Source organism: Oscarella lobularis, chromosome 8 (genome assembly GCF_947507565.1).
Source record: "Oscarella lobularis chromosome 8, ooOscLobu1.1, whole genome shotgun sequence".
Taxonomy (NCBI): Eukaryota; Metazoa; Porifera; class Homoscleromorpha; order Homosclerophorida; family Oscarellidae; genus Oscarella; species Oscarella lobularis.
Window position 1 is genome coordinate 2,480,751 of NC_089182.1, and position 24,723 is coordinate 2,505,473.

The 24,723-nt window shown below is 49.4% G+C and overlaps 11 protein-coding genes and 1 non-coding gene across 15 annotated transcripts; 5 read left to right on the forward strand and 7 right to left on the reverse strand.

The window, feature by feature from the left end:
• Positions 1-25: 25 nt before the first annotated feature.
• LOC136190730 (nuclear factor 1 C-type-like) lies at positions 26-3,100 on the forward strand. 2 transcript variants are annotated; one of them, XM_065978974.1, is made up of 7 exons: positions 26-152; positions 211-766; positions 1,079-1,117; positions 1,447-1,503; positions 1,563-2,542; positions 2,598-2,802; positions 2,859-3,100. In XM_065978974.1, exons 1-7 carry the CDS (start codon positions 126-128, stop codon positions 2,915-2,917), a joined length of 1,923 nt encoding a protein of 640 aa, XP_065835046.1. In that variant the 5' UTR covers positions 26-125; the 3' UTR covers positions 2,918-3,100. The 2 variants fall into 2 exon arrangements, with proteins under 2 accessions (XP_065835046.1, XP_065835047.1); XM_065978975.1 differs by having other exon boundaries at positions 37-149.
• On the reverse strand, positions 1,299-5,409 carry LOC136190731 (probable methylcrotonoyl-CoA carboxylase beta chain, mitochondrial). The gene is made up of 13 exons (XM_065978977.1): positions 4,914-5,409; positions 4,782-4,862; positions 4,605-4,724; positions 4,491-4,549; positions 4,319-4,440; positions 4,178-4,257; positions 4,034-4,125; positions 3,915-3,972; positions 3,652-3,861; positions 3,516-3,593; positions 3,433-3,470; positions 3,299-3,377; positions 1,299-3,245 (listed from the first exon to the last, which is right to left on the reverse strand). Exons 1-13 carry the CDS (start codon positions 5,394-5,396, stop codon positions 3,195-3,197), a joined length of 1,551 nt encoding a protein of 516 aa, XP_065835049.1. The 5' UTR covers positions 5,397-5,409; the 3' UTR covers positions 1,299-3,194.
• A 186-nt stretch (positions 5,410-5,595) lies between these two features.
• LOC136189981 (dynein light chain Tctex-type 5-B-like) lies at positions 5,596-6,406 on the forward strand. The gene has a single exon (XM_065978047.1). It carries the CDS (start codon positions 5,599-5,601, stop codon positions 6,169-6,171), a length of 573 nt encoding a protein of 190 aa, XP_065834119.1. The 5' UTR covers positions 5,596-5,598; the 3' UTR covers positions 6,172-6,406.
• LOC136189980 (peptidylprolyl isomerase domain and WD repeat-containing protein 1-like) lies at positions 6,109-9,236 on the reverse strand. Its single transcript, XM_065978046.1, has 19 exons — positions 9,109-9,236; positions 8,946-9,048; positions 8,785-8,885; positions 8,640-8,735; positions 8,504-8,591; positions 8,332-8,437; positions 8,135-8,278; positions 8,009-8,083; positions 7,868-7,948; positions 7,711-7,810; positions 7,599-7,652; positions 7,502-7,545; positions 7,285-7,359; positions 7,109-7,236; positions 6,983-7,049; positions 6,846-6,928; positions 6,681-6,793; positions 6,482-6,633; positions 6,109-6,423 (listed from the first exon to the last, which is right to left on the reverse strand). The coding sequence occupies exons 1-19, from the start codon at positions 9,224-9,226 to the stop codon at positions 6,280-6,282; spliced, it is 1,872 nt and encodes a 623-aa protein (XP_065834118.1). The 5' UTR covers positions 9,227-9,236; the 3' UTR covers positions 6,109-6,279.
• A 217-nt stretch (positions 9,237-9,453) lies between these two features.
• LOC136190116 (dynein light chain Tctex-type 5-B-like) lies at positions 9,454-9,948 on the forward strand. Its single transcript, XM_065978192.1, has one exon. It carries the CDS (start codon positions 9,454-9,456, stop codon positions 9,946-9,948), a length of 495 nt encoding a protein of 164 aa, XP_065834264.1.
• A 35-nt stretch (positions 9,949-9,983) lies between these two features.
• On the reverse strand, positions 9,984-12,769 carry LOC136190779 (UV excision repair protein RAD23 homolog B-like). Its single transcript, XM_065979043.1, has 9 exons — positions 12,308-12,769; positions 12,151-12,229; positions 12,017-12,096; positions 11,704-11,963; positions 11,097-11,131; positions 10,979-11,043; positions 10,856-10,918; positions 10,296-10,802; positions 9,984-10,240 (listed from the first exon to the last, which is right to left on the reverse strand). Exons 1-9 carry the CDS (start codon positions 12,371-12,373, stop codon positions 10,139-10,141), a joined length of 1,257 nt encoding a protein of 418 aa, XP_065835115.1. The 5' UTR covers positions 12,374-12,769; the 3' UTR covers positions 9,984-10,138.
• A 91-nt stretch (positions 12,770-12,860) lies between these two features.
• LOC136190777 (PP2C-like domain-containing protein CG9801) lies at positions 12,861-14,707 on the forward strand. 2 transcript variants are annotated; one of them, XM_065979042.1, is made up of 3 exons: positions 12,861-13,157; positions 13,220-14,485; positions 14,545-14,707. In XM_065979042.1, the coding sequence occupies exons 1-3, from the start codon at positions 13,075-13,077 to the stop codon at positions 14,546-14,548; spliced, it is 1,353 nt and encodes a 450-aa protein (XP_065835114.1). In that variant the 5' UTR covers positions 12,861-13,074; the 3' UTR covers positions 14,549-14,707. The 2 variants fall into 2 exon arrangements, with proteins under 2 accessions (XP_065835114.1, XP_065835113.1); XM_065979041.1 differs by having other exon boundaries at positions 13,220-14,707.
• Positions 14,161-15,820, reverse strand: LOC136190781 (SET domain-containing protein 9-like). Its single transcript, XM_065979045.1, has 5 exons — positions 15,755-15,820; positions 15,340-15,702; positions 14,983-15,098; positions 14,817-14,928; positions 14,161-14,762 (listed from the first exon to the last, which is right to left on the reverse strand). Exons 2-5 carry the CDS (start codon positions 15,582-15,584, stop codon positions 14,675-14,677), a joined length of 561 nt encoding a protein of 186 aa, XP_065835117.1. The 5' UTR covers positions 15,585-15,702; positions 15,755-15,820; the 3' UTR covers positions 14,161-14,674.
• A 119-nt stretch (positions 15,821-15,939) lies between these two features.
• Positions 15,940-16,960, reverse strand: LOC136190780 (COMM domain-containing protein 9-like). The gene is made up of 6 exons (XM_065979044.1): positions 16,883-16,960; positions 16,764-16,827; positions 16,641-16,708; positions 16,503-16,587; positions 16,356-16,445; positions 15,940-16,304 (listed from the first exon to the last, which is right to left on the reverse strand). The coding sequence occupies exons 1-6, from the start codon at positions 16,922-16,924 to the stop codon at positions 16,054-16,056; spliced, it is 600 nt and encodes a 199-aa protein (XP_065835116.1). The 5' UTR covers positions 16,925-16,960; the 3' UTR covers positions 15,940-16,053.
• A 1,185-nt stretch (positions 16,961-18,145) lies between these two features.
• LOC136190776 (uncharacterized) lies at positions 18,146-19,712 on the reverse strand. Its single transcript, XM_065979040.1, has one exon. It carries the CDS (start codon positions 19,679-19,681, stop codon positions 18,236-18,238), a length of 1,446 nt encoding a protein of 481 aa, XP_065835112.1. The 5' UTR covers positions 19,682-19,712; the 3' UTR covers positions 18,146-18,235.
• Positions 19,713-19,852: 140 nt separating this feature from the next.
• Positions 19,853-19,923, reverse strand: Trnag-gcc (transfer RNA glycine (anticodon GCC)). Its single transcript has one exon. It is a non-coding gene; the product is annotated as a tRNA-Gly (tRNA).
• A 189-nt stretch (positions 19,924-20,112) lies between these two features.
• Positions 20,113-24,692, forward strand: LOC136190288 (glycine dehydrogenase (decarboxylating), mitochondrial-like). Of its 2 annotated transcripts, XM_065978405.1 has the most exons (22): positions 20,114-20,374; positions 20,462-20,540; positions 20,832-20,967; positions 21,026-21,286; positions 21,346-21,496; positions 21,554-21,665; positions 21,720-21,804; positions 21,855-21,951; positions 22,010-22,115; positions 22,167-22,222; positions 22,275-22,439; positions 22,497-22,858; positions 22,919-22,994; positions 23,048-23,176; positions 23,227-23,306; positions 23,359-23,541; positions 23,596-23,764; positions 23,817-23,892; positions 23,938-24,030; positions 24,083-24,190; positions 24,241-24,386; positions 24,448-24,692. In XM_065978405.1, exons 1-22 carry the CDS (start codon positions 20,189-20,191, stop codon positions 24,565-24,567), a joined length of 2,976 nt encoding a protein of 991 aa, XP_065834477.1. In that variant the 5' UTR covers positions 20,114-20,188; the 3' UTR covers positions 24,568-24,692. The 2 variants fall into 2 exon arrangements, with proteins under 2 accessions (XP_065834476.1, XP_065834477.1); XM_065978404.1 differs by having other exon boundaries at positions 20,113-20,374; positions 23,817-24,030.
• The last annotated feature ends 31 nt before the right edge of the window (positions 24,693-24,723 follow it).

A 24,723-nucleotide genomic window follows, 5' to 3' on the forward strand; every position in this document is an offset into this window, starting at 1 on the left:
CTGATTAGAAGAATTTGCATCACGTGACGGGACACCCCCTTCACGCCCTTGTGGAGATGATGCAACCGCGATCCGCCCAGTCGAGATAGAAACAAACCGTAGAGCGTTCAAAAAGGTCCAACGGCATGGAGGCGAAAGTCGAAGAGACGGTAGTAAGCGTAAATAAGTCGTAACGATTTCGCAATATCGACGAACGCGACGATCGTACAGGACCAGTATCGTCCGTTCATCGATTCCCTTCTTCCGCACGTTCGCGCGTTCGCCTTCACGTGGTTCAACCTTCAGGCGCGTAAGCGCAAGCACTTCAAGGACAACGATCGTCGCATGACGCCGGACGAAGAGCGCCGATGCAAGGCCGAACTCGACGCCGAATCGGGCGAAGAAAAGCGCAAATGGGCGTCGCGTCTTCTCGCCAAATTGCGCAAGGACATCAAGCCGGAACATCGCGAACAGTTCGTCCGCTCGATCGCGACGCCCGCGCCGCCGCACCAGCGCCACGCGTGCGTCCTATCGAATCCCGATCAAAAAGGCAAGATGCGACGCATCGATTGCCTTCGACAAGCCGACAAAGTCTGGCGACTCGATTTGGTCATGGTCATTCTCTTTCGCGCCGTCCCGCTCGAGTCGACCGACGGCGAACGACTCGGCAAAGTCGCGCACTGCTCCAATCCCAATCTCTGCGTACAACCGAAGCATTTGACTGTCAGCGTTCGCGAATTAGATCTCTTTCTCGCTAGTTTCATGAATCCGCGAGCCGGCAGCGGCGGTGAGAGAGCGTTCGTGTGGGGACTCGCGATCTTTCCCTTCTTTTTTTGCCCACCCCTTCGCTTTCGGTCGTTCTCCTGTCGATGCGACTTCCACGTGGCTTTCTGTGGGGAAACGCTTTTTCTAAGAGGGGCGGTAACTTCCTTCCGATCCCCCTTTCTCTTCGCGCGTTTTCGATACTGTACTACTATTCCTTTTTGGCGCGCGGGAAACGGAGAGTCCCCATCGATGGGTCCCCCTTTCCTCGCGTTTTTTTTTTTCGAATCGGAGGTCGCTTTCCTTTATACATATGTATAGCGTAACTTTTTTTTAGACGCCGACGAGCAAGATTGGGATCCGACCACGTTTCCAGGTACGAGACCACACATCTCGCAAAAACATTCCAAGAACCCTCGTTATATTTCATGTGGCAGCTGGACTACCTTACGTTTCCTTCCATATGAAATAAGCCCTAAAAATGCCACGTGTTGCATCTATATATATAGATGATAGGGGGCCAATAATGGTCCCCCCCCCCAGAGGCTAGAGGTGTTCTATTCTATCACTCTTATTCTTTTCTTGTCGTGGGTCTTCCTAGCTGTAACTAACTGTTTAAAATCATTCCTTTCGCGTCGTTTAATAGTTTACCTTCAATTTAACTTTGTGTATAAATAATTGTTAATTATTTTTTCTTCTTACCAGAAAACCTGGTCCGACGGGGAGCCTTCTCACCGGCCGAATTTCGACGAATTATCCAAAGTGAGCTCTTCCATAAAAGAAGAAAATAAAAGAAGAAAATAAATAAACTTCCTTCTTAGTTCCCATAATCATCAGCTGCGCGACGGACGACCAATCCGTTGACAGTCCCCAAAGCGCGGGAAACGTCGCCTCCTCGTCCTCCATTCCAGTCCCGCACGCTCGCGGCGGCACAAAACGCTCTCGCGTCTATTTCACCGGATCCCTTCATTCGGACTACGAAGAAGAAAACGCGAGTGACGTCGAAAGCGCATCGCAGTACGGTCGATCGCCCGTCGCCTCGAGTTGGCACGGCGGCGGCGGCGGCGGCGGCGCTAGCGAACTGTGCACCAGTCCCGGCTTCATTCCCAGCTCTCCCCAGCAACCGAGTCGAGCTAAATTCATTCGAGCACTTCAAGGTCCGGCTTACGGTCATGGTGACGTCATGCTATCGTCGTCCGTTGTCCACCCATCGACGGTAATTCAAATGGGCGAGAACGACGATCCAATGGGACCCCAATCACAATCGTTTCCGCCCGTTTTGACGGCACTTCCGAAACGTCAGGAACCGGTCGTCATTCATCCAAATCCGCATCAGCAGCAGCAGCAGCAACCGCCGCGAATTGTTCGTCAGCAGCCGTCGCCGTCGCGGTCGTCCGCCGCCGTTTTTGCGACGCAAACGCGTGCGGGTGGCGGCCTGTCTCAAATCGGTTCGTTTTCTCTCATGTCGTCATCGTCGTCGTCGTCTTCTTCGTCGCATCGGCGGGGCACGTTTCCGTCGTCGCGATTCGGCAGCGGACGCTCGTCGGTGTCGTCGGGGTCGTCGGCGTCGCGCCCTCTTCGCGCGACGTACGCGCCGCCGCCGCCTCAACCGTTGACAACGACGACGATGTCGGAGTTTCATCTGAGCGGCGGCTATGCGGTGCCGTCTCGCGACGCGCCGCCGCCACCGGTTATCAAAGAGGAGCGTTTGACTCCGGATCACTCTTCGCCGGGCGTTCGCACTTCTTCACCGGGCGTACACAATCTCCAAACATCTTTTGAGTCAATCAGCTTGCAAACGGTGAACGGTCCCCCCCCCACGTATTACCCCTGTAATTACATACTCCTGTTTATAGGGGATGGTTCCACTACCCAGTGGGAGTGTACCTTGGGAGACGGCGGCGACGACAGCGGATATGACGTCGTTTCTTTCGGCTCTTTCACAACAACAACAGCAGCAGGCTTGGTTGGCTTCTGGAGGGCTGAGTGGCGGCGGCGGCGGCGGCGGCAATTCAACGAACAGCCAATTTGTTGATGACGATGACATGAATCTACTTTTAGGTAGAGAAATATAGTTCATGATTGATTGCTTGCTGTGCCGCTAATCCGTTTTTTAGGCTTGGTTGCTACTGATTCTTCTGGTGCCGTGATGTCAACAACGGCGAATACTTACTGATTCTTTCTGCCGCTGTTGTTGCTGTGTACATTGATCTAACTGAAATGTTTGGAAAATTACATATGAAACTAAAATAGCAGGATTACCGTTATTTAGGTTATTATTATTATCATCGCTTTCTGTCTATTCTTTGAGTGATTTTACGTTGTTAATAAAAGTACGATTGGTTACTATAATGAATAATGGAGTCGGTGCAAAACGTACAATACAAATAATGTGCATGTCCTTGAAAAATTAATGACAGATAAACCAATGCTTGCTTACCCCATAAGTGAAACTAGCAATGGCTTTGATTTTGAAGAGCAGCAGTCAAACTTAGATGAAGTATCTAAACAAAGTCATTAGAAAAGTAGCAGAAGCAGCAAGGTATTAATTAAATACCTTTCGAGTTGTTTCGGGCAAAATTACGCCATCGTCGTACACTCGAGAAGAGGAATGGAATGCAGAAAACGCTGCCCCCCTACAGTAGCGTTAAACGCAATACAGATCGTTTTTCCATTTCAATTCCCCCTTACCGACGAGCGTCGTCTTTGTCCGAGATTACGTCCGTGTTCTAGAAAATATCTTCCTATATTGACGTTGACTAGAAGGAGCATACCTGCGACTGCAAATCGCACAAGCCTATCCTTGCATTAGGCCACAGGTAGAGAAAATTAGGACGCGCTGTCTGTCCGCACTGCAGTCATTAATACGCCGTAGATTCGTAGTCGTTCTTATTTTGAGAAGCCTCTCACCATTGCAAAATTGGCTGACCCAATTCCATCTCCAATGACTATGGTGATCTTTGGCACTGTTGCCGTCGCCACGCGTCGCATCATGTGAGATCGAGCCGCAATCGTACGTGCTGCTTCGGCGGCGTCAGAAAATTTTTCTTCGTGACCCGTGTTTTGAAGAAAAATCATCGGCAGTTTTTTATTCTCGCATATTTGGATAAAGTGGGCTCCCTTTCAAAAGATTCAATCAGACTTTACTCGTATATAAAGAATGCATTACTTACTTTATATGCTGCCTGTTCAGTCAACGGTCCATCATTCGCCAAGAGACCGACGGTCCGTCTGCAAAGCGAAGGCGCGCTCTCGTACTACTTTTCCTTCTGCCGTTTTGATTAAAACTCACCCGTAGAGCCAAGCGGAACCTGCTATCAGCTCTCTCCCAAATTTTTCCTTGAATGGCTGAAATCGACTTTTATCCACGAGCCGTCCAATAATCTGCAGGGAAGAATTTATGAAAACGAAAAACGAGTTCTCTGCACATACTAACATCTAACATGGGAAAACGATGATCGTTGCTCGGGGGAACGAGACCGCGCATTTCAGTCGGATCCCACAACGGGCTATATTCTTTACAGAAGCGAATAAGGTGCCGCCGTTATTACTGCACGCCTTCTTTCTATATACATACCAGAGTCAATCTCCTCCTCGTCCCATCCCGTTACTTCATGTCCTATAGTCGATATGATATTCTTTGTCGTCTCAAGAGCGTCCTCTTCGTTCTCGGCATAGTGATCGGTGCAGCCGCTCACGCTGAAACAAAAAAAAATCCGAGTAAGGACTCAGACGCCGCGTCTGCGTACCGACAATGAAGATCCGCACCGCCGAGCTCTTCGACGCTGATGTCTTCTCCTGTTGCAGCCTTAATCGAAACTCAATTTCACCGCGTGAAATTGATTGTGGGTATGTCGTTCTACTTTGACTAGAGGCGGTCCGCCGAGGTAGAGGGAGCCCAAGCCCTTCACCATAATCGCTTCTTGTGACATCGTGGGAATGTACGCGGCGCCGGCTGTGCACGATCCGCACACAACTGCAATCTAGGAAGGGAAAAAAATTAAAGTTTTGCTCTGCAATAGAGAAGGGATTTCTCTCACCACGGGGATTCGCATTGACGACATTATAGCCTGGTTGTAGAAAACGCGTCCGCCGTGTTCTCGATCAGGAAAAATCTCGGCCTAATAGAGAAGATAAAAAGTCTAAATACTAATTATTAATTCTCAATGTACCTGAAGTGGCAGAAAGGCACCGCCCGAGTCAACAAGCGTCACAAGCGGCAGTCGATTCCGCATGGCGATATCCTGAGCACGGAGCTGCTTCTTGAGCGTAATTGGAAACACGCTGCCGCCTTTCACTGTCGCGTCGTTCGCCATGACAACGCACAGTCGTCCGGAAATTTTCCCTATTCCGGCAACCACGCCTCCCGACGGCACGTTGCCGTACGGCAAGTCGATCCCGGCGAGCGGCGACAGTTCGAGAAAGGGGCTCGTCGGGTCGAGTAGAAGACGAAGGCGATCGCGAACGAACAGCTTCCCGCTTTGTCGCGTGTGTCGCTCGATCGCTTTGGGACCCCCGCCGACGCGCGACGCCGCCGTCGCTCGTTCGAGCTGCTCCGCCGTCGTCGCGTTTTCGCGCACGTTCGCTCGATACGTCGGCGTCGAATCGTTGACTCTGGAACCGACGACGATAGAGAGCCGACGAAAGTTTCGCATTTTGGCCAGAGCGAAATTCCCGTACAACAATAATGTTAATTGTAATTATTTAATTTATCTACGACTTCGTTCGTTATATTAGACCGAGGATGGCGGCATTATCTGACCGTACATATGAAATTGGGGTGTATAAATTGGTATACATGAATCATACCTGTAGCTCACGTGCAAAGGCGTGTTTACCCCCCTGCAAAACGTATCCATGGCTCAAGCACAAGGCCACCTGCTCGAAGCGAAGCTCGAGGCGGCGGCGACGACGACGAACGAGTCGCGACTGAGCACGCTGCGAATGAAAACGTCAGCCGTCTTCTCGTTCGACAACATCAAGAAGGCGGGCGGCGTCGGAGGAGCGAGCGTGAGTCGCATTCAAATGTCCGACGCTCCCGGCCAGCGGGCGCCGGGCGACGTCAAGCGACGCGTAACCTACGAGAACACGTATCGCATGGAGCCGACGAAGGCGTTTCCCTACAGCAAAGTGAAATCGATTATTGCCGAAGTGATGACGCGCGAGCTCGAGAAACAGCGCTACGAGCCGATTGCCTGTCGTCAATTGACGAAGACGCTCTCGGAGATGATCAAGAGTCGCGTGAAGGATCTCGATTTGGCTCGATATCGACTCGTCTGCGTCGTTCACATCGGCGAGCTGAAGGATCAGGGCGTTCGAGTGGCGAGCCAGTGCGTGTGGAATCCCGAGTGGGATTGCTATTCGGAGTTCAGCTTCAAAAACAGTTCTCTATTCGCAATTGGGGTCGTCTACGGTATTTATACGGAATGAGAAGAAGAAAGAAAAAAAAAGGATACAGTAGACTAGTACACTTTTTTCTCTCTCTCTCTCTTTGGGGTCTCGCTCTCGTAGTACCGTTTTTTTAGAGGTAATGAGCTGCTACTTAATTGTAATGTTGACTAACCGGACTTCTTCGTATGGCCTGTCACTGCGCGGATTCGTCTTCACTTGGGATATCTTGTGAGCGACTTCCATGCCGGCGGTCACTCTTCCAAACACCGTGTGCTTGTTGTCCAGCCAAGGCTATAAAAGAAAAAGCCCCCATGAATATAAGAAATACGAATGGTGATCGTACGTGTACCGTAGGAACGACGGTGATGAAGAACTGGGCTCCGTTCGTGTTCGGACCGGCGTTGGCCATGCTAAGTGTGTACGGTCGATCGTGGCGCAAATTTCTGTCGAATTCGTCTTCGAAATCGTGTCCCCAAATCGACTCTCCTCCCGTTCCGTCGCCTATACACGGAATGCCAAGTGCAGGTGAAAAAACCCTTGGTTCGAACCTTTCGGATCGCCCGTCTGTATCATAAATCCCTTTATGACGCGATGAAAAATGTTGGAGTTGTAGTATCCCTCGCGGGAGTGCACGCAGAAATTCTCCACCGTTTTCGGACACCTATAAAAGAATTTCACCTTCCTCCCTCTCTCTCTCCCGTCAATGTACTTACTCTTTAGGAAAGAGCTTCAAGTGAATATCGCCCAAGGTCGTGTGCATCACTGCCGAATCAGAAACGCGTTTTTCCGCCGTTGCCTAGAAACGAAAAATCTTCCCACCCTCCTGTTATTTTTCAATAACTGAGCATACACTCGTCGCAGCCATCTGCTCTTCTTTCGTCGGCTTCTCGTTGAAAACGTCTCGCTCTGCACCGGCACTAGAAATAGGAAATCGACAATTTTTTTAATTAAATCGTTATTCTACGTTCAACCAGACCCTTTGGCGTCGTGATCCGGTTCGCGCTGAGTCAATAGATAAAATCGATTCTTTTTCAAAGCCGTGCAAAAGAGAGTCGGATCGGCTTGAGCCTGCTGAAGACCGGGATTGTCCGACGCTTGCATCTCCTTCAAGAGAATTATCGCGAAAACACTAAGCAACGAGCGGAACTGTACCATCGTCAAGGCAGCCGACGATCGAGAAAGCTTTCCCTGATAGAGAGACAGCTGTAAAAATCGAACGCTCTCCTCCTGTAAGAATAGGTCGCGGGGGTAATCTGAAACTCAAACGAGTGCGGTGAAACCGGTACTAATTATAGTCAACTCGATTTTCAGCGATTGTTAGGAGTGACTGTTAGTGAATTAACGGTTTCACCGCGGTAAAATCTCTTACTTTGCCGATCATTCGGACGCATTTGTTCGTATACAGATTGACAACTGAAAATAATTGCGACTAACATAATTTTCTTTTCTTTCTTCAATCGTCGAACCTTTAATTCCAAGCATCGTAGGATACAGTATAAAATTTCCGCTGTCGTCAAACACTAAAGAACGCGTCTATTCAATTTAAAAATTGCGATATTTTTATTAGCAAATTTTTACCGGCAGTAGACAAAGCCATCTGGTCTCGGAGTGCCTTGTTCAGTTCCTTCTCCGTGGCAATTCGACGATTGAATTCCATATCCTGCAAAACGGCATTCGTCTAGAGGGGGACGAGGATGAATAGAAACGACGCGCAAAAATAAAGCAGCCGAGCTACTTTTTGAATTTCCTGATACATTGCCAAGGATTCGTCGAAGACGCGATACGCTTTTCCCGTTAGGAAACGAAACACGCGAACCTGAGTCATAGTGCACCCGCTTGAAAGATAAAAAAAAATTTCTAAACGCAAAAGGCTCACTTTTCGGTCCGTTGCCATCGCAACGAACAGCTCGCCGTTCGGAGAGAACGACAACGAGATTGGCGTCGCTTTGGCCTAAAATTATTTAGAATAATAAAAAAGACGGTAATTACTTTTAACCCAGACCTTGGCGAAATCGTATAAGTCGGTGTCGGTCTTGAATTCAAAATGAACGTGGGAGGGAAATTTGTAATCGCCGGTCGGCCCAGTCCAGTACTCAATCATGCCCATCGAGTCCCCAGAGACGACGGTGTCATACACGCTGTTATACTAGAAATGCAGTAAAATGACTTTCATCAGATCAACTATTGAATGTACTGTACTTTGATGAATTGACATGGACGGCTATGAAGCGTTTCCAACGTATGAATGGGAGCATTGCCACCCCTTCCGTCGTATATCTGAATTATAGGCTCCGTTTTTTGAGACCTAGATTACGTCGTATAAATATAAATATATGCCTAATGGGCGCCGAAGAATTCGGTCTGCTCTTACACTGCCAGCGCCGCAATCGGTGCCCCGGGCGGATAGATCCACTCGCAACAGTTGGGAACAAAATTGAGTTTAAACATGTTAATCATATCTAAATCGATTGTGAATGCGCTAAGAGTCCCCTGCACGTTTTGCGCACCAAAATTTATGACGTCAAAAACTTTCAGTGCCTTATCGCTCGATATTGTGGCCGTCAGAAGTCCGTCCGCGCTGGCGCAAAGACCCTCGACCGAACCTTGGCGAATACTCGAAAAAAATTTATAAATTCGCGTTTTTTTTCGCACCTAGGTGAGCTCGAAAGTGTTTGACAAACTCGATGCCGGTTTCCTGCTTTTTCCAGAATTTTACGTGCCCGTCGCAGCTCGCCGTTACGATGAAATCGGTTCTGTGCGCAGCGCGATCGCTGAGATGTGGTGCGCGCGTGGCTTTTTTTTTCTCCTCTTACTTTGTCACTTCTACGTGCGTTATGACGTCCCTGTGCATGTAGCTGATTTCGTACATCTTTGCCGTCGGCAGAGCGTCCAGATACGTCTTTTCGAACTCGAGAACTGCGTCGCGAAAAGTTCGAGTGGAGGAATGGAGGCGTTTTCGCGCTGTCTACTACGCACCCTTCGGTTTTTTCGCTTTGCTTTCCTCTGGAGCGGGCATCGGGCCGACAACGTCGTCGTCGTCGCTGTTGTCGTTTGTGGCTAAGTCCGGAGGTCTCGGCCGCTTGACGACTTCCATGTTGGATAGGAATACGGGAGCTTGCTCGAGTATTTATCTGCAATGTTAATCCGCAAAATTTTTTAATTTCTTGCTACAGTACAGTTTTCGAAAGAAGACACCAATCAATTTATTTGCTAAACTTCAATGTCTCATTGTGTACGTACCTGAAATTAATTCATACCAATTAAAACTTTCACACGTTTGGTTGGATGGGTTAGATATTTAGCACTAAGAGCCACTGAGCGATGGGGGATCAACCCGAGTTGAAGAGAAAGCGAAGCCAAACGTCCAAATCCAGCCTGACTTCAATGGGAAGGCGAAAATCGCTGAAAAGAGAAAGTAGCATAAGATGCGACAGTTTGACAGACGTTCTGGCTCGAGTACCCAAGCAATACGAAAACACGTACAGAATGGAACCGATAAAGAAGTTCCCCCACGACGCGACGGTAAAAATCGTAACGGAGACGCTGGAAAAACATCTGAAAGGAGAACAGTATCAGCCCGAATTCGCCGGCCAAATGTGCCTGTCGCTTAGCGAGGTGATCAAACAAAGGGTCAAAGAGCTCAACGTGGAACGCTACAGAATAATCGTAGTCGTTCACATCGGTCAAAAGCGCGCTGAAGCTCGCGTGGCGAGCCGCTGCCTTTGGCACGACAAGTACGATACGTCGGCAACGGGGAGCTTCAAGAACGATTCGTTATTCGCTGTGGGAATCGTCTACGGAATATACTATGAGTGAAGGACGAGAACATGTTTGAACAGTGCGATCATTGATTGATTGCATTTGCCGCACATATATTCCGCTAGTAGTAGTGCGTTCGTCTAATTATTGAGAGAGACTAGACTAAATAAGGAAACCGCGGTCCATATTCACGACAACAAAGGGGGAAGGGGAATGAACGGACAAACGTCTTCCAATCGCGCTTTCTCTAGTCTTGCTGAAACAAAAAATTCGCGGCGAGGTTCTCGTTTTTGTCGCAGGCAAAATACGCCTGAATGGCTTCCGCTTCGCTAAAACCCAGCGCAACAAGCTAAAGAAACGAATATCGTCATTTCAATCAAGAATTATTAGACGATTCAACTTACCCGTTCAATAGCCGCTTTCTCTTCTTGCGTGACCTGAATGTACTGCGTACCCGGTGGAGGCGCTCCGCCGCCCATTCCGGACGCGCCGCCGCCGCCGCCACCGCCGCCGCCACCGCCCAGTCCTGGCGCATCGCCGCCCTCCAGTTCAGGATCGGTTAACATGCGATGAAAGTGTTCCTGATTGCTGCTGATCAGTTGGAAGAGTTGAGGATTGTTTCGTCCAAGCTCGTTCAATAAACTCGGCAAGATCTGAGGATTTTGTCGCACCAGTTGTCTGAGCTGCTGAAACTGCGGTTGTTGGGTTAGAAAGGCGAGAGGATTTCCGCCCGGCTGGCCGCCGCCTTGTGGTGCCGCTGGCGGTGCAGGAGCCGCAGCGGGAGACTGTCCCTGCTGCTGCTGCTGCTGTTGAGGAGGTGCTTGTTGCTGTTGTTGAGGAGGTGCTTGTTGCTGTTGCTGTTGGGCTGCTGGTCCGAGTTCCATATCTCGCAGTATGCTCTCAGGAATTCCCTGTGGAGTGATAAGACGCGTCTTTATTGGCAATACGGTGAAATTTTCTTTACTGTCATTAGGTATTCAACGGCTCGATCCGGATTATTGAAACTCGCTCGAAGAGCTCTTACAACCTCAATAGAGAAAGAAAAACTTTTTATTTTCCTAGATAAGAACGAGCGACGCCGACTGACCTCCTGTCGAGAAAACCCCATTCCTATCATCTGTGAAACAGTCTCTTCATAATCGTGACCAGTCACTAAAAGATCCCCCATACACACTCGTACACAAATTCAAGCAAAGTAAACGCACGCAAAGCCGACTCCGCACGATTCAAAGACAAATCACTGCGCACGAATAAATGAATTAATTATAATAAAAATTTTCCTAACACACAAGGAACCCTCCTCCTCCTCCTCCTCCTCTCTTTTTTTAGTTGAACCAATAACCTCGGTTTCGTACGCAGTTATCTACTCTAATAAAGAGGCAGTCGTTGCTCTATGACCTTTGATAACCAAAAACCTATGGTTATGACTCAACAAACAATTTTGCCTCTCTGTCTCTAAATACAGTAGAACCCCGATTATCCGAACCCCTTGGGGCAGCGGGGGGTTCGGATAATTGAAACGTTCGGATAATCGAAATAGGAGTTATTTACAAAAAACGGGTGAAATTTTAGGTTTTTAAATAGCGTAGGTGTTTGAGTAAGAGAAGAAATAGAGCCAGGGTGCGCTGAACGCAGTTGTGACGCTTCTATAAGCTGGTAACACAAATCTTTTTCTTTCGACACGCCCAATTTGGGTCATGTGACTTAGAAATTTGGGGTTCGGATAATCGAAAGTTCGGATAATCGGGGTCCGGATAATCAGGGTTCTACTGTAGGAGGATTCCACTAACTATACTATATACAACACCTAACCTAGTTGCCGCGTCGCCTGAGGCAGCTGGCCCACTATCCGACTCCACCTGACCCGACGTCGATTTCTCATCAGCCGATTTCGACTCGGTGGCCGTTTCCGCCGCCGCCGCCGTCGTCGTCGCAGCCGCCGCGGCGGGCGCCGGACCACTCTCTCTCGCCGCTGATTGCGACGTCGACGCGGCCGGAGAGGTCGTATCGGCGGCGGCGGGCGCGGGAGCGGGAGCGGGAGTAGGCGCAGCCGCCGCCGCTCCTCCTTTGGGCTAATCGCAATGACGTAACGATATCGCGGAACTTATTTTGCCACGAAACTCACTTTTGAAACCATTACGACTACGAAGCTGTTTTCTTTGATGTTGCATTCGTCGATTTTCTGATCGTCTTGGAGTATTTTTCCTTTTTTGGGGCGAGAATTTGGTGGCGATACCCCCAAAAGGGCCCCCGTTGTACCTGCGTAAATTAGTCGTTGGCCTAGTGCTGGAAATGAAGCTCCCTTTTCGTTTTCGATTATTGTTTTCAAGTCTTTGACCTAGACACATGTACGAGCGACGAATGTCACCACGTTTGGGGGTCTGCGACGCTCTAGATTGCTGAATCGTTAGCCTACTGTCAATGATTCGTCGATTTCGATTTTGAATGTCTGCTGCTGCAGCGTTTTCAGAGTGATCTGCATTGCTGTAGCGGCGAAAGTGACGAAGCAGCCGATAGTAACGCGCTTGAAAGGTGCGAGCTCCCGTACGTTCGTGCTTTTTTCCTCCCTTCGACATTCTTAAAATTTTTTAGTAGATGACCTGTCGACTAGCAGAGAAAACCGGTCTATTTTTTGACTGGTATTTCCACGTACGGCAGTGATGGGCCGGGGGCTCGGGGGTTCTCCCGGATAGAACCCGGTTAGGACGTTAATTACTTCTCTACGTGCCTGGTGACGTCGATATTCAGCTTAATATATATCACAATGCTTCCCTGATTTTCTCCGCAATGTTTTCATGCGTGCAAGCAACGGAAGGGAAGAGAGGAGAATCCATAAAAAAATAATGTACACCTTCAGCCCACGCTATCATCGTCACGAGAGAGCGAAATGGCTATATAACGGTGTACTAACCTCTTCGATCCTTACAAAGCGGGAGACTCGTGAGAGCATCTCGTGACGCTCACAGGACAGAACGAGCTAGCGCGCGCACGATCGAAGAGATTACGGCACAGGTATATAAAGCGTCGTTCGTTTTCGCTGTCCAACCATTCGCCGTCGTCGAACGCAAGCGATCGAGTCCGACTCGGACGCTGCTCGGAATCGACTAGAACAAGAGAGACGCTGCGCGCTCGCTCGTCCGACATAAAAAACACTTCCTCGGCATCATTTCACCATTTCGTCGAATGAGGCGACGACGCACGCAAGATCCAGTCAAGAAAAAGCCGTCGCACATGCAGTGGATCCGAAAAAAGTGGCACTCACTCATGTAAGGAAGGGAAAAAAAGGGGGGGAGGAACACGGCGTCACTAACAATCCACGCGCGCGCAGGGGTAAGGTATTCTCCGCCGAACTGGAGGTCAGCTGGGGTTCGGATACCCCCGGTTCATTGCCGGCGCGAAACCTCCGACTCGAGCCGCTCATGACGCAAGTCGTCGGCACGTACACGGGCCCCGACGAGGGTCTCGCCGCTAAAAACGGCGTCGTCGTCGACATCTCCAAACTCCGAAAGCCGATCGCCGGTTCGATGAATTGGACGCGCAAACACGAATTGGCGTACGGAATGGCCGTTTCCCTATACGATCATCCCCCGGGGCGCGAGCATCCGCAAGGTCATCCCGTCGCCGACGTCTTCGGTGTCGCCGTCTATCCGAACAGTTGCGTCATCGCGCTCGCGGACGGCGTGAATTGGGGCGAAAAGGCGCGTCTCGCCGCGCGGTGCGCCGTTCGAGGCGCAATGGAACGCATACACAAGGACCTGTACGCGCCGCCGAACGCCCTACGTCACGCGACGTTGGACACGCACGTCGTAACGCGCGTCGTCCTGTCGGCGTTCGGCGACGCGCAGGACGCGATTATCAAGAGCGAGGCGACGATGACGACACTCTGCGTCGCCGTCGTATGTCGTCTGCTTCATTCGGATACGGGTTGGGCCGTCGTGACGGTGAACGTCGGCGACAGTTACGCTTATATCTATAGTCCGACGACGGGGCGCGTGCGAGAAGTCACCGTCGGATCGCATCCGGAAGAGCGTGACATGCGCGATTCGGGAGGCGTGCTCGGTCCCGCCGACGGACTTCATCCGGATTTGTCGAATTTGACGTGTTCCGTGACGACGATATCGACGGGCGACGTCGTGTTTTTGCTCAGCGACGGCGTGACGGATAATTTCGATCCGGTCGTCCTGCGCAAGTCGACGACGGAGAAGGAGAAGCGCGCCTGGCGACATCTCGACATGCCCGAGCCGGATCTGCCGATTTGGACGCGCGAGGAACGCGAATCGTTTCAGTGTCGGAAGATGGAGGATGCGCTGCGACAGCCGACGTTGACTGGGCAGCGGCGCACGGCGCGCGAGGTGTGCGCCGCGCTCATTGGGTATTCGACGGAGAGAACGAACGATCGACGGCGATTGCTCGAGGAGCCCGACAATCAAACCGATTTGTGGCCGCCGAAGAAGCGACGAGAGAGGATGGACGAATTGGAACGGGTTTTGAAGCGGATGAGCGGTAAATTGGATCACGCTGCCGCCGTGGCATATACGGCGAGAGAGATTCCCCTAACGGCGGTCGAAAGAAGGGCCCACGTAGATGCCCAACTGTATGACGATTTGGCTAATTTCTGATATGAATTACGCTGACTCTGGCCCCTCCTTCTAGATGAAAAAAGTTGGACTAACGACTCCCCCGAACTACCCGTTTCTTGTCAGTTTTTTTCCCCCTTTTCTCTAATGAATAGGCTTTTTTGTGTTATAAAAGATAACGGCGTATTGAATCTTATGCAAACTTACTAATGGACTTCAGTAAAATACGTTGAAAAGAGTTCTTCTTCCGTATTGATATCGCGAAGAGCAAGCAGGGCGACCAGTCGCACGGGTCTTTAGTTAGAATTTTGGTGTTAGCTTTTTGATACGTGCGTGTGTACTGTTTACCTCTTTGAAGCTGTGTCCGGGCTGTTGAAAACGTTCGGCACGTATTTCATCAGATGCGAGGGGAAGTCCGCGGAGAGATCCACCTCTTGGTAAACTACATTAGCTAGTCTATCTACGGAAAAAATGAGACACACAAAACCAAATTCTCCTTAGAGATGACTATGACCTTTAGGCTGATTATTCACGTATTGGCCAATGGCAAGAGGGACTCTAGGATGTGGCGTCAACCACGTTGTGTCACACGCCGCGTGAGAACCGAGTCGATCTCTCGCGGCGCACGACCTAAAGCGAAAAATCAAAATCAAAACTCGTGACATTCAGAAAGTGACAACAAAGCGCGTGACATGGACCCGGCCGTGAGAAACGAAATTACTCGTGAGCAAAAAATCCCCCCCTTCTATAAAGTGAGATAAAGGTCACAAGTCCTCACACAATGAGATACAGTAAATGATCTCCAAAACGGGAACTAGACTGTATGAGTACTAAGCCAAATGTAATTGACTCTATTTCTACGTGTTCTTACAGGTAGATCCTCCTTGATATACCCCTGTCTTTTCCGTCGACCAGAAGCCCGTCGACGCAACGCAATACAAACGCGTTACCAATCGAAGGAAACAGAACCGGCTCGTCGGGTTCGTAGAGCGTTCCTGGATAGAGCGACGCGACGGCGCCGCGAGAGACTTTTCCCTCCGCAACGAAAACGCCGCGACCGGCATCGGCGATCGTGCTCGGTCGTCGCTCGACGACGAATCCTAGGATTCGCTTCATCGTCGATTGAGAGCTCGAGTTCGGATTGGCGTGCAACGCTTCGAAAAGACGTCGCAGGGACTCGGCTATTGCGTCTGGAGACGCTGGAACGTCGATTGGCTTCGTTTTTTGCTTTACTCTGTTGAATGCGATGCCTATTGGACGGTGCGCGCATATTTCTTCGAGAATACCTGCTCTTCCACGTCCAGAGAATCCACGGAGTGAACCGATGACGATAGTTTTGCCACCATTTTGACATGACATCGCCCGGATGCGTTCCCCGTACAGAAAACGCCCGATTCAGTCTTCCTCGATTGGAAAACGTGAATCAGGGGCAAAGATAAGAGTCGAACTCAAACCATTTTTGTGACCAAACTAAAGCGAAACAGCGCGTAAAACAATGGCTATCAACTTCTCTACCACACCCACGCATCGTGAAGAATCTTTTTTTTCTCTCTCAGAAATACAAAAAAAATACGCACGCCTAGGACTAGGACTGTCGACCGGCAACAGATGAAAGTTGATCGCGAATTTTTCCCAAGCCGTCCAACATCGTGTCGAGAGTTTCCTTGGTGAACTCAATGTTGACGTTTTCGATAGACGGAATTTGATCGACTCGCTCAGCTTGCTTCTGGACTTTCATTTGAACAATGCACGTCGGCACGGACATGCGTGCCATGGAGTCCGCCGATGACTTGATGTCAACGCGCCAATCGAAGTCTTGAAGTTGCGGAAGGGAAACTGTACAAAGAGAGATGAGAAACTCTTATTATGTAAATGGCATCGTCTCACCTTGAGTCTTTATAGCCCTGTCACTCCATCCAGATACATTATCGGCTAGTATTTTGGATATGAGTTCCCTGAGATTCTTGTGAAATGAGTCTATAAGAGAAGCATAAAACTTTTTATTGATACTAGCAAATAATATCCTCTATTTACCTGGAAATAATGCGAATATTGCACGTGGTTCGGAAATGCTGTTGTACAGACAGTGATTGATTATAAGTGCAAGAGCTTTAATAAGCTATTGAGAAAATAAAATTGCTATCTTGTGAGACTAGTATTATTTTCCGCAACTTCTGCAACGTGAACTTGCTCAACGTCAAAATCTTCAGCCACAGAAGCAATGAGAACGTTTGGAAATTCTAGGATAATAAATCAATTACGCAAATATAGCTCGAATTTGCTTTGAGGCCTCACTCGTTTCGTTCCGGTGCTGAAACGCTTCCTGAAAGAGGCTCAAGACAGCCTCCTTCGATTTCGCCTGCGCAAATAACACACGTCAAATCGCGACCGAGCTATCTGGAACACGAACGCGCCTTGAGAAGAAGATTTAGAGGAGCTAAGCTGTCGGCGTCCATGAGTCGATTGTCCCGGCTGCGTAGCGTGCGTGTAGACCTCTTTCAAGAGCTCCGACGGGCCGATTAGCGTCCGAATCAGTGACCTGCTCAATGTCTGAGCACTATTACAAAGTCTTCGAAGCAACGGTGCGCGGTGACGACCTGTGCCTGGCGCGAATTCGCGCGAATCGGGGCCGACAAGTGTTTCGCTGGCCAGACGGCACGAAACAGACGGCACTCGAAATCGCCTGTCGCCACGGCTACAAAGATTGCCTGCGAATTCTCCTCGAATCGCATCCGATATCCGAAATGAAATCGGAATCGAAAAACGATGCCGTCGTCAAGGCAATCGAATTCTGTTGCGCGGCAGGTCGCGCCGAGTGTCTCGAGATCCTCTTGAACGCCGGCGCCAATCCGGACGTTATTCTATCCGGCGACGCAAAAGGCGGTCCACTGCACGTGGTCGCAAGTCGAGGCCACGTGAACTGCTGCGGCATACTTCTCCGTCATTCGGCGACCGTCGATCTGCGCACGACGAACGGCGCCACGCCGTTGCATCGGGCCGCGCAGCATCTGCGGCTCGCCGTCATTCGGCTGCTTATTGCGTGCGGCGCCAATCCGGCGGCTCAGACCAAGGATGCGGTGTCGCCGCTTCACTTGGTCTCGCTTGGCCGCGGGGGTTTCTCGCCCGGCAATCATCCCGTCGCTTGTATGTCGATTTTGCTTGCCTGTTCGAGCGTTGATGTTAATGCTATGACGTCGAATGGCTTTTGTCCGCTTCATTTTGCGTGCATTGGTGACAACGTGGCGGGCGCTCACATGTTATTAGACTTTGGCGCAAACTGTCGGAGAAAATCGGAGAAAGACTCAAAACTTCCCATTCAGTACATAGAAGATATTAATAATGAAGAGGAGGAGGAGGAGGAGGAGGAGGAGGAGGACGCTGAGAATGTTGTCAAGGCAATGCTAATAAAGGGGCTAAGAGCGCGACTTGAGGCAGAATATAAAGGTGCTTTTTCCTCTCACAGCCCAATTAGTAGTCGTTTGCATTCTAAGAAAAATGGTTATAGTATAAATCTCACCTTTGGGTCTCTTTGTTTTTGCTTAGGTTGTGTGCGGCCGCTTTTTCTCCTTTGTAAGGTGTATGTGAAGAGGATGTTGGGATTTCGATGGCAGGAAAAATTGGACGACTTAGACGTGCCAACGAACGTCAAGCGTGCACTCAAACGAACGTAATCTTCCTATTTTTGCATCGTCTCGTATTTAACACAACGTAAAATTTGACAAATAGACCGTCAATTTTTTCAGTCTCCCGACTCTTCCCCCCCTTCTTCAGCTTTGCAGGGAAGAAGTGCCTTCCTCTAGCGCGTATTCAGAGACGCTGCTATCAGCAACATCTGACAACGCTAACTCTCCTTCGTTATCCCGAAACGAGACAACCAACTTGAAATCGTTGCGACTGCTATTACTTAGAGCACTGTAGGCGGCAGAATGTATCTCCATTTCCGAGTGCGACGGCTGACTTTCGGCCGACTCGTAAGATACAAACGCCGCATCAGCGTTCTCCTCGCCGTCCCCATAAACGTACGCCGCTCCCGTCACGCCGTCCGTCGTCAACGCCGCCAAATCCTCGAGGGGCAATTCTCTGTCGTCGTCATCGTCTTCTTCTTCGTCGTTGCCGCCGCTTGTTCCTTGTCCCTCAAGATCGGCCATTCGTTCTTGATGGCTCGGCGTTTCGTTGTGCCTCTGCAGGTGCTGGCGACGCGAGAACCACACGCCGCACTCGTGGCAAGCAAATGGACTGCGTTTCTCGTGCACCAGAACGTGCATCTTGTAACTGTACTCATTGCCAAACAAGCAATTGCATTGCTCGCACTTCCGACGACGCCGTTCCTGTCCTTTTCCCTTCGGCAACCCCTCGGCGACATCCTGCGACGTTTTCTTCTTCTTTGACGACGATCCCTCGTCAACACTCTTATCCGTTTTAGCAGCCCCCTTCGCTTCCTCCGCCTTGCGTTGATGCGAGATCGATAGGAGGTGACCTTTCAAGTGATCAGCCCGGCTGAAATGCTTGTCACAGAGCTTGCACTCGTACGGAGACTTGCCCTCGTGGCACAGACAATGAATGCGGAAGTTTTTCGCCGACGTGAAGATGCGATTGCAGGTCGGACAAGCCTGCGAGCCAAACGCTTTTTTCTTCTTTGGCTTTTGAGAGGGAGGAGTCGTCTTCGTCTTGACCTCTTTCTCCCTTTCCCGCTTCAAGACGTCTCGCCACGTTTTCAATTTCTCTTTTTCGAGTTCATTTTCCCGGACGTGAACCTTCAAGTGACGTCGTACTTTGGACGGCGACACGAAACCTCCTCCACAGAACGGACAGCAACGCTTTGAGCCACGTTTTTTGAACTCAAGTTCGCCGGACAGGGCTTTGGCGAGCTTCGCCTCGTCGATCGTCGTTGTCGGGACGGGCTCTTTTCGTCTCGGAGCTTCCCCCCCTGCGTCGGGTCCTGCGAGCTTTCGTTTTCGTCCTCCTTTCAAGGAATCGCTTGCTTCCTTGTTTTCTGTTCCCTGACGATCGATTTGCTTTGGCTGAGTCGCTGGCGTCGCTGTTACCGCTGATGCAGCTGCCGTTATCGAGCGCGTGTTGTGCAGAACCATTGGCGGCGCGGCCGCCGGCGCGGCTTTGGGAGCCGGGCGACAGGAATCACATGAAAGAGGCACGGGAAAGTTTCGATGACAGGTTTGGCATTCTAGGAACGGATTGCCGCAGCACGCGGTCATCGCGCTCACCCAACCCAAGGAGACTTCTAGAATCAGATACGGGACTTCCTTAGATTTTTTTGCACAGTGATTTGCCGCGGCTTACTGGAGCAACAATGCAGAAATGCAATGGTATTCTACCTATATTTATCTATGTGCGCATTTACAAAAAAAAACAATAAAAAAAAAACTTGCGTTGACCGGGAATCGAACCCGGGTCTCCCGCGTGGCAGGCGAGAATTATACCACTAAACCACCAACGCTTGTTGAAGAGAAGTGTTCTTGTCTTAGTATTTATACACACATAGGTCTTTGCTTGTAGCTGATACAGCAGATAAACATTGAATCTCTGCGGCTAAAAATGTTACGTCACGGATTCTAGCTGCTAGATCCATGCACACAATTATGCAAAATTTTACGTCATTCGTTTTCGTTGTACCTGCGTTGCAAACCCGTATTACCCGAACCGCATTGACGCAGACTGGCCAAACTCACGGCTACTCAAGAAGACTCTCGGCTACTCAAAAAATGCTATCTGCTCTCCGCCGAGCCGCTGGTGCATCACTCCGCCTTCAAGTGGTCGCTCGCGCGATAACGAGTCGGACGATGACTGGTGATTTCACGTGGCGAGACGGCGGAACACCGTTCGTCGAACGCCACGTTGGACCGTCGCAGAGAGACGTCGAAGAAATGCTTCGGCAGTGCAAAGTCAAGGCAAGAGTGTTTCGTAGATAAAAAAAAGATTAGGACGCCCGAGGGAAAAGGAGGGGGAGAAGGAAATCATTGCCTCGTTTTTTGCAGACAATAGACGAATTGATCGAACAGTCTGTGCCTGCTGACATTCGCTTAGTCAGTGAGATTGACTTGGAGGAACCATACAGTAAGAAAAATCAAAGAAACCAGTTCTTCGCTCCTACGCCCCCTACCGGATGTTCGAATGAATACCCTAATTGCATAAGTAAACGCCGCCGTTTTCGACTCTCCGATGATGCAGAAACACGAAACGGCTTCTCAGAAGCATGGAATGACGTCAGATCAGTATAAAGTGCTCTTGGTATCACGTGGTTACCGGTAGTTGTAGGTGATGTTATCACTGCATGCCTACGTATGCCAACTCCATAACTGAACTAATCAAGACATGGTCTCTTTTATTTCTAATTAATTATTTAAGGCGAGTCGACCTTGCTGGCTCGGGCCAAAGAGCTTGCCGACCAGAATTCTTTGCATCGGTCTTACATTGGAATGGGCTACTACAACTGTTTGACTCCCATGGTAATTCAACGGAATATTATTGAAAACGCTGGCTGGTATTTTCAAAAAAGACTCACTCATTCAAATTAATTAGAGCCGTTTTTTCGAATCTAGGCTGACTTCGTACACTCCCTATCAGGCGGAAATCGCCCAAGGACGTCTCGAGTCGTTGCTCAATTTCCAGACGATGGTATCTGATATGACGGGATTGCCTTTTTCGAATGCATCCCTCTTGGACGAGGGAACGGCCGCCGCCGAAGCAATGGCAATTTGCTTTCGAAAGAAGATCAAACGCAATCGAGGTGGCCCAATGAGATTTCTTGTCGACGAGAAATGTCATCCACAGACGATTGCAGTCATGGAAACTCGAGCCGAGTAAGTTATTATATAAATTGTCTTCATACGCTACTATTTTACGTGTGCTCCTATTGAAGGCCTCTCGGGATTGAACTGGTAACGGCGAGAGCGCTTGACTATGACATTTCAAATGACGAGAACCTATGCGGAGTACTCATTCAGTATCCCAATACGGAAGGCCACGTCGAAGATTTCAGTGTATTGGTTGCCAAGGCACATGCTCAAGGCGTAATAGAAAATACTATATGTACAGTATATTGTGTTTATATGTATTATTTTTCTTAGGCTTTGGTTGCTTGTGCTACTGATCTGATGGCTCTCACCTTGTTGGAGCCGCCTGGTAATTTTGACTGCGATATTGCTATTGGTACTACCCAGCGCTTTGGCCTTCCACTTGGCAAGTTGTCTTTTAGTGTGTCTTCACGCGTTGCGAGTCTTGTTTGCTCTTTAGGATATGGGGGCCCTCACGCCGCGTTTATTTCTGTCAAAGACAATCTTAAGAGAGAAATTCCTGGCAGGATAGTGGGCGTTTCAAAGTAAGTATGCAAAAAGCCCAACGCACTTTGGAATTTAAAGATATTTTCAGAGACAGCGACGGTAGAATCGCTTATCGGTTGACTCTTCAAGCCAGGGAGCAGCACATCAGACGAGAAAGAGCGACGAGCAATATATGCACTGCTCAGGTTAGATAGAACTCCTTCGAGTTTCAATTTTTATGACACTTCACCTTTTTCTCAAAAGGCTCTTCCTGCCAACGTGTCAGCTATGTACGCCGTCTATCACGGACCCGACGGGCTAAAGCGCATTGCAGAGAAAATTCACAGTGCAGCGTTGGTTTTAGCCAAAGGTGAGCAACGACGTCTTGATTCTTGGGGACTCGAATTCCTCGTATTTATAGGAGTTACGCTGGCTGGAAATTCATTGGACTCGGATTCAATTTTTGACACGTTAAAGGTGACTTCCACTTCGACGTTTTTCGTTTATCTATCAATATCAATTTTCACAGATCAAGACGCCAGATCAGGCAGCCGTACTCAACCGAGCCTCAGAACTTGAAATCAACCTGCGACCCTATGATGACGGCATTCACGTTGGCGTGTCACTTGACGAAACTGTCACCGAAAATGACTTGGAGGACCTCCTGGCTTGCTTTGGATTCAAAGACGGAGTGGTAAAACCGAATCTCAATTAATTAATTAAACCATGCTTTTTTGTTATTTTTTTGTAGGACAATTTGACTGCTGATCGTAATTTTTCCGCTTTGAGAAAACCTATTTTTCGTCGAACGTCGTCCTATCTGACTCATCCCGTCTTTACGAAACACCGCTCTGAAACGGCGCTGCTTCGCTACATGAAATCGCTTGAGAATAAAGACATTTCACTCGTCCACTCAATGATACCGTTGGGATCGTGCACGATGAAGTTGAACGGTGCTTCGGAATTGGCTCTGATTTCGCTACCCGGCTTTGCCAACCTGCATCCGTTCGCGCCGAGCGAGCAGGCCGACGGCTACTATGAACTGTTCAGAGAACTCGAAGACGATTTGTGCTCTATGACGGGATACGACGCCTTTTCACTGCAACCCAATAGGCAATTTAGTCTTTGATTGAAGAGGGTGAGCGAGATTTTTTCAAGTGCGTGTCTTTTTAGTGGGGCTCAGGGCGAGTATGCTGGTCTTCGAGTCATTATGGCGTATCTAAAGGACATGAATGAAGGCCACCGCAACGTATGTAGATTCCGCTTTGCATGGTAAAACGTTTTATTGTGATGCTTGCTAAGATTTGTCTTGTTCCTGACTCCGCGCACGGTACGAATGCCGCTAGTGCTGCTATGGCTGGAATGAAGGTGATCGTCGTGAAAACGGTTCCAAAGACGGGAGACATCGATCGGGATCACTTGATGGATATAGTACGACAGCCGGAGTCATATAGATACTGTCAATATAAGAACACTTTTAGCTTAAAAAGCACGGCAAACACGTTGCTGCGATGATGATAACGTACCCATCAACGTACGGATTCTTCGAGGAAGGAATACGGTAAATTTCACGCGTGCAAACAGTCTGCTTTTTTTCTATGTTTTTTTTAAAGTGATGTCTGCGATGCTGTTCACAATGCTGGCGGTCAGGTATACGTCGACGGGGCCAATATGAACGCTCAAGTTGGCCTGTGTCGTTTCGGCGACTATGGCAGTGACGTGTCGCATCTGAATTTGCACAAAACCTTCTGCATTCCTCACGGAGGCGGTGGACCAGGAATGGGTCCAATTGGAGTGTACGCTCTTTAGATAATCAAACACCTCTATTCCGGTAATTTTTTTCTATGCAGCAAACAACATTTGGCCCCGTTTCTTCCTTCTCATCCAATTACGGGGCCTTGCAGTGAGGAGGGTATAGGACCGGTGTCCGCAGCTCCTTGGGGATCGTCGCTCATTCTTCCTATTTCGTGGGCGTACATCAAGCTGATGGGCTACTCCGGTCTTCGTCGTGCATCTGAAGTGGGCAATAGGTTCGTATATGTAACGTGCAAGTGACCGTATTGAATATTAGGTTGCTATATTGAATGCCAACTACATGGCGGCAAGACTCCGCGGGCATTACGACATTCGCTACGCGCACGAGAATGGTAAGTGCTTTAGTCTAAATGCGGACTTTGCTGATGGTCCACAAGGTTTTGTCTCACATGAGTTTATAATCGATTGTGCACCGTTCGACTCCGCCAAAGTGGGAGGCATGGATATAGCGAAGCGTCTGCAAGACTACGGTATGAAGCACCGAGCACATCAGAATAATTGAACTTAGGCGTCTCTTGTTAGGATTTCATGCGCCGACCGTCTCCTGGCCTGTTATCAATACGCTGATGATTGAACCGACGGAAAGCGAAAACAAGGAAGAGCTGGACCGATTCTGCGACGCTCTCATAAGTATATTCTCTATTGTGGGAAGATCTCAACACGTCTTATGCTGTACTTAGGCATTCGGAAAGAAATTGACGCAATCGACAAGGGAATCAGCGACCCAGGGAACAATCTGCTAAGCAACGCACCTCACAGTCAGTACGTTGTGACCAGGTCAAATTGGGATCGACCGTACACTCGCGAGGAAGCCGCTTTTCCTATGGTAAGTCTAGTCAGTTTGCTATACAATATATGTATCATGCGTGACTCTTGTCTCTATATAGCCTCACATTAGGCCTGAAACGAAAGTCTGGCCATCATGTGGCCGAATTGACGACACTTTCGGTGATCGAAATCTTGTCTGCACGTGTCCTCCTATTGAAGCGTATGATGATGACGACTGATGCTAATTAGTGAAAAAAAGATTATGACTATGACTATGCCAGCTGACCCAAGACTCAAATGTTTCTGCTACCTTGTCCTAATGTCGTTTTGTAAGCGTTTCTCACAAGAAAGAGTTTGCATGCTACAGTAGAATCAACCAGAAGCGCAGATCGGGT

Coding starts and splice junctions, on each gene's coding strand:
- LOC136190730 (XM_065978974.1), top strand. CDS start 126: ATGGAGGCGAAAGTCGAAGAGACGGTA. Junction 2,543..2,597: donor AGTCAATCAGCTTGCAAACG/GTGAACGGTCCC, acceptor TCCTGTTTATAG/GGGATGGTTCCACTACCCAG. Junction 2,803..2,858: donor TGACATGAATCTACTTTTAG/GTAGAGAAATAT, acceptor TCCGTTTTTTAG/GCTTGGTTGCTACTGATTCT.
- LOC136190731 (XM_065978977.1), bottom strand. CDS start 5,396: ATGCGAAACTTTCGTCGGCTCTCTATCGTCGTCGGTTCCAGAGTCAAC. Junction 4,725..4,781: donor CGTCAATGCGAATCCCCGTG/GTGAGAGAAATC, acceptor TTCCCTTCCTAG/ATTGCAGTTGTGTGCGGATC. Junction 3,862..3,914: donor CTGAACAGGCAGCATATAAA/GTAAGTAATGCA, acceptor ATCTTTTGAAAG/GGAGCCCACTTTATCCAAAT.
- LOC136189981 (XM_065978047.1), top strand. CDS start 5,599: ATGGCTCAAGCACAAGGCCACCTGCTCGAAGCGAAGCTCGAGGCGGCG.
- LOC136189980 (XM_065978046.1), bottom strand. CDS start 9,226: ATGGAAGTCGTCAAGCGGCCGAGACCTCCGGACTTAGCCACAAACGAC. Junction 8,438..8,503: donor CCGATTGCGGCGCTGGCAGT/GTAAGAGCAGAC, acceptor GACGTAATCTAG/GTCTCAAAAAACGGAGCCTA. Junction 6,794..6,845: donor TTGAAGCTCTTTCCTAAAGA/GTAAGTACATTG, acceptor ATTCTTTTATAG/GTGTCCGAAAACGGTGGAGA.
- LOC136190116 (XM_065978192.1), top strand. CDS start 9,454: ATGGGGGATCAACCCGAGTTGAAGAGAAAGCGAAGCCAAACGTCCAAA.
- LOC136190779 (XM_065979043.1), bottom strand. CDS start 12,373: ATGCAGATCACTCTGAAAACGCTGCAGCAGCAGACATTCAAAATCGAA. Junction 12,230..12,307: donor AAATCGACGAATCATTGACA/GTAGGCTAACGA, acceptor ACATGTGTCTAG/GTCAAAGACTTGAAAACAAT. Junction 10,919..10,978: donor TGGGGTTTTCTCGACAGGAG/GTCAGTCGGCGT, acceptor TTCTCTATTGAG/GTTGTAAGAGCTCTTCGAGC.
- LOC136190777 (XM_065979041.1), top strand. CDS start 13,075: ATGAGGCGACGACGCACGCAAGATCCAGTCAAGAAAAAGCCGTCGCAC. Junction 13,158..13,219: donor AAAAAGTGGCACTCACTCAT/GTAAGGAAGGGA, acceptor ACGCGCGCGCAG/GGGTAAGGTATTCTCCGCCG.
- LOC136190781 (XM_065979045.1), bottom strand. CDS start 15,584: ATGAAGCGAATCCTAGGATTCGTCGTCGAGCGACGACCGAGCACGATC. Junction 14,929..14,982: donor CGTGAATAATCAGCCTAAAG/GTCATAGTCATC, acceptor TTTTTTCCGTAG/ATAGACTAGCTAATGTAGTT. Junction 14,763..14,816: donor CCGGACACAGCTTCAAAGAG/GTAAACAGTACA, acceptor TTCTAACTAAAG/ACCCGTGCGACTGGTCGCCC.
- LOC136190780 (XM_065979044.1), bottom strand. CDS start 16,924: ATGGACGCCGACAGCTTAGCTCCTCTAAATCTTCTTCTCAAG. Junction 16,709..16,763: donor TCAGCACCGGAACGAAACGA/GTGAGGCCTCAA, acceptor TTATTATCCTAG/AATTTCCAAACGTTCTCATT. Junction 16,588..16,640: donor AGCAAGTTCACGTTGCAGAA/GTTGCGGAAAAT, acceptor TTTTCTCAATAG/CTTATTAAAGCTCTTGCACT.
- LOC136190776 (XM_065979040.1), bottom strand. CDS start 19,681: ATGACCGCGTGCTGCGGCAATCCGTTCCTAGAATGCCAAACCTGTCAT.
- LOC136190288 (XM_065978404.1), top strand. CDS start 20,189: ATGCTATCTGCTCTCCGCCGAGCCGCTGGTGCATCACTCCGCCTTCAA. Junction 22,859..22,918: donor TTTTCACTGCAACCCAATAG/GCAATTTAGTCT, acceptor GTGTCTTTTTAG/TGGGGCTCAGGGCGAGTATG. Junction 24,387..24,447: donor AGGAAGCCGCTTTTCCTATG/GTAAGTCTAGTC, acceptor GTCTCTATATAG/CCTCACATTAGGCCTGAAAC.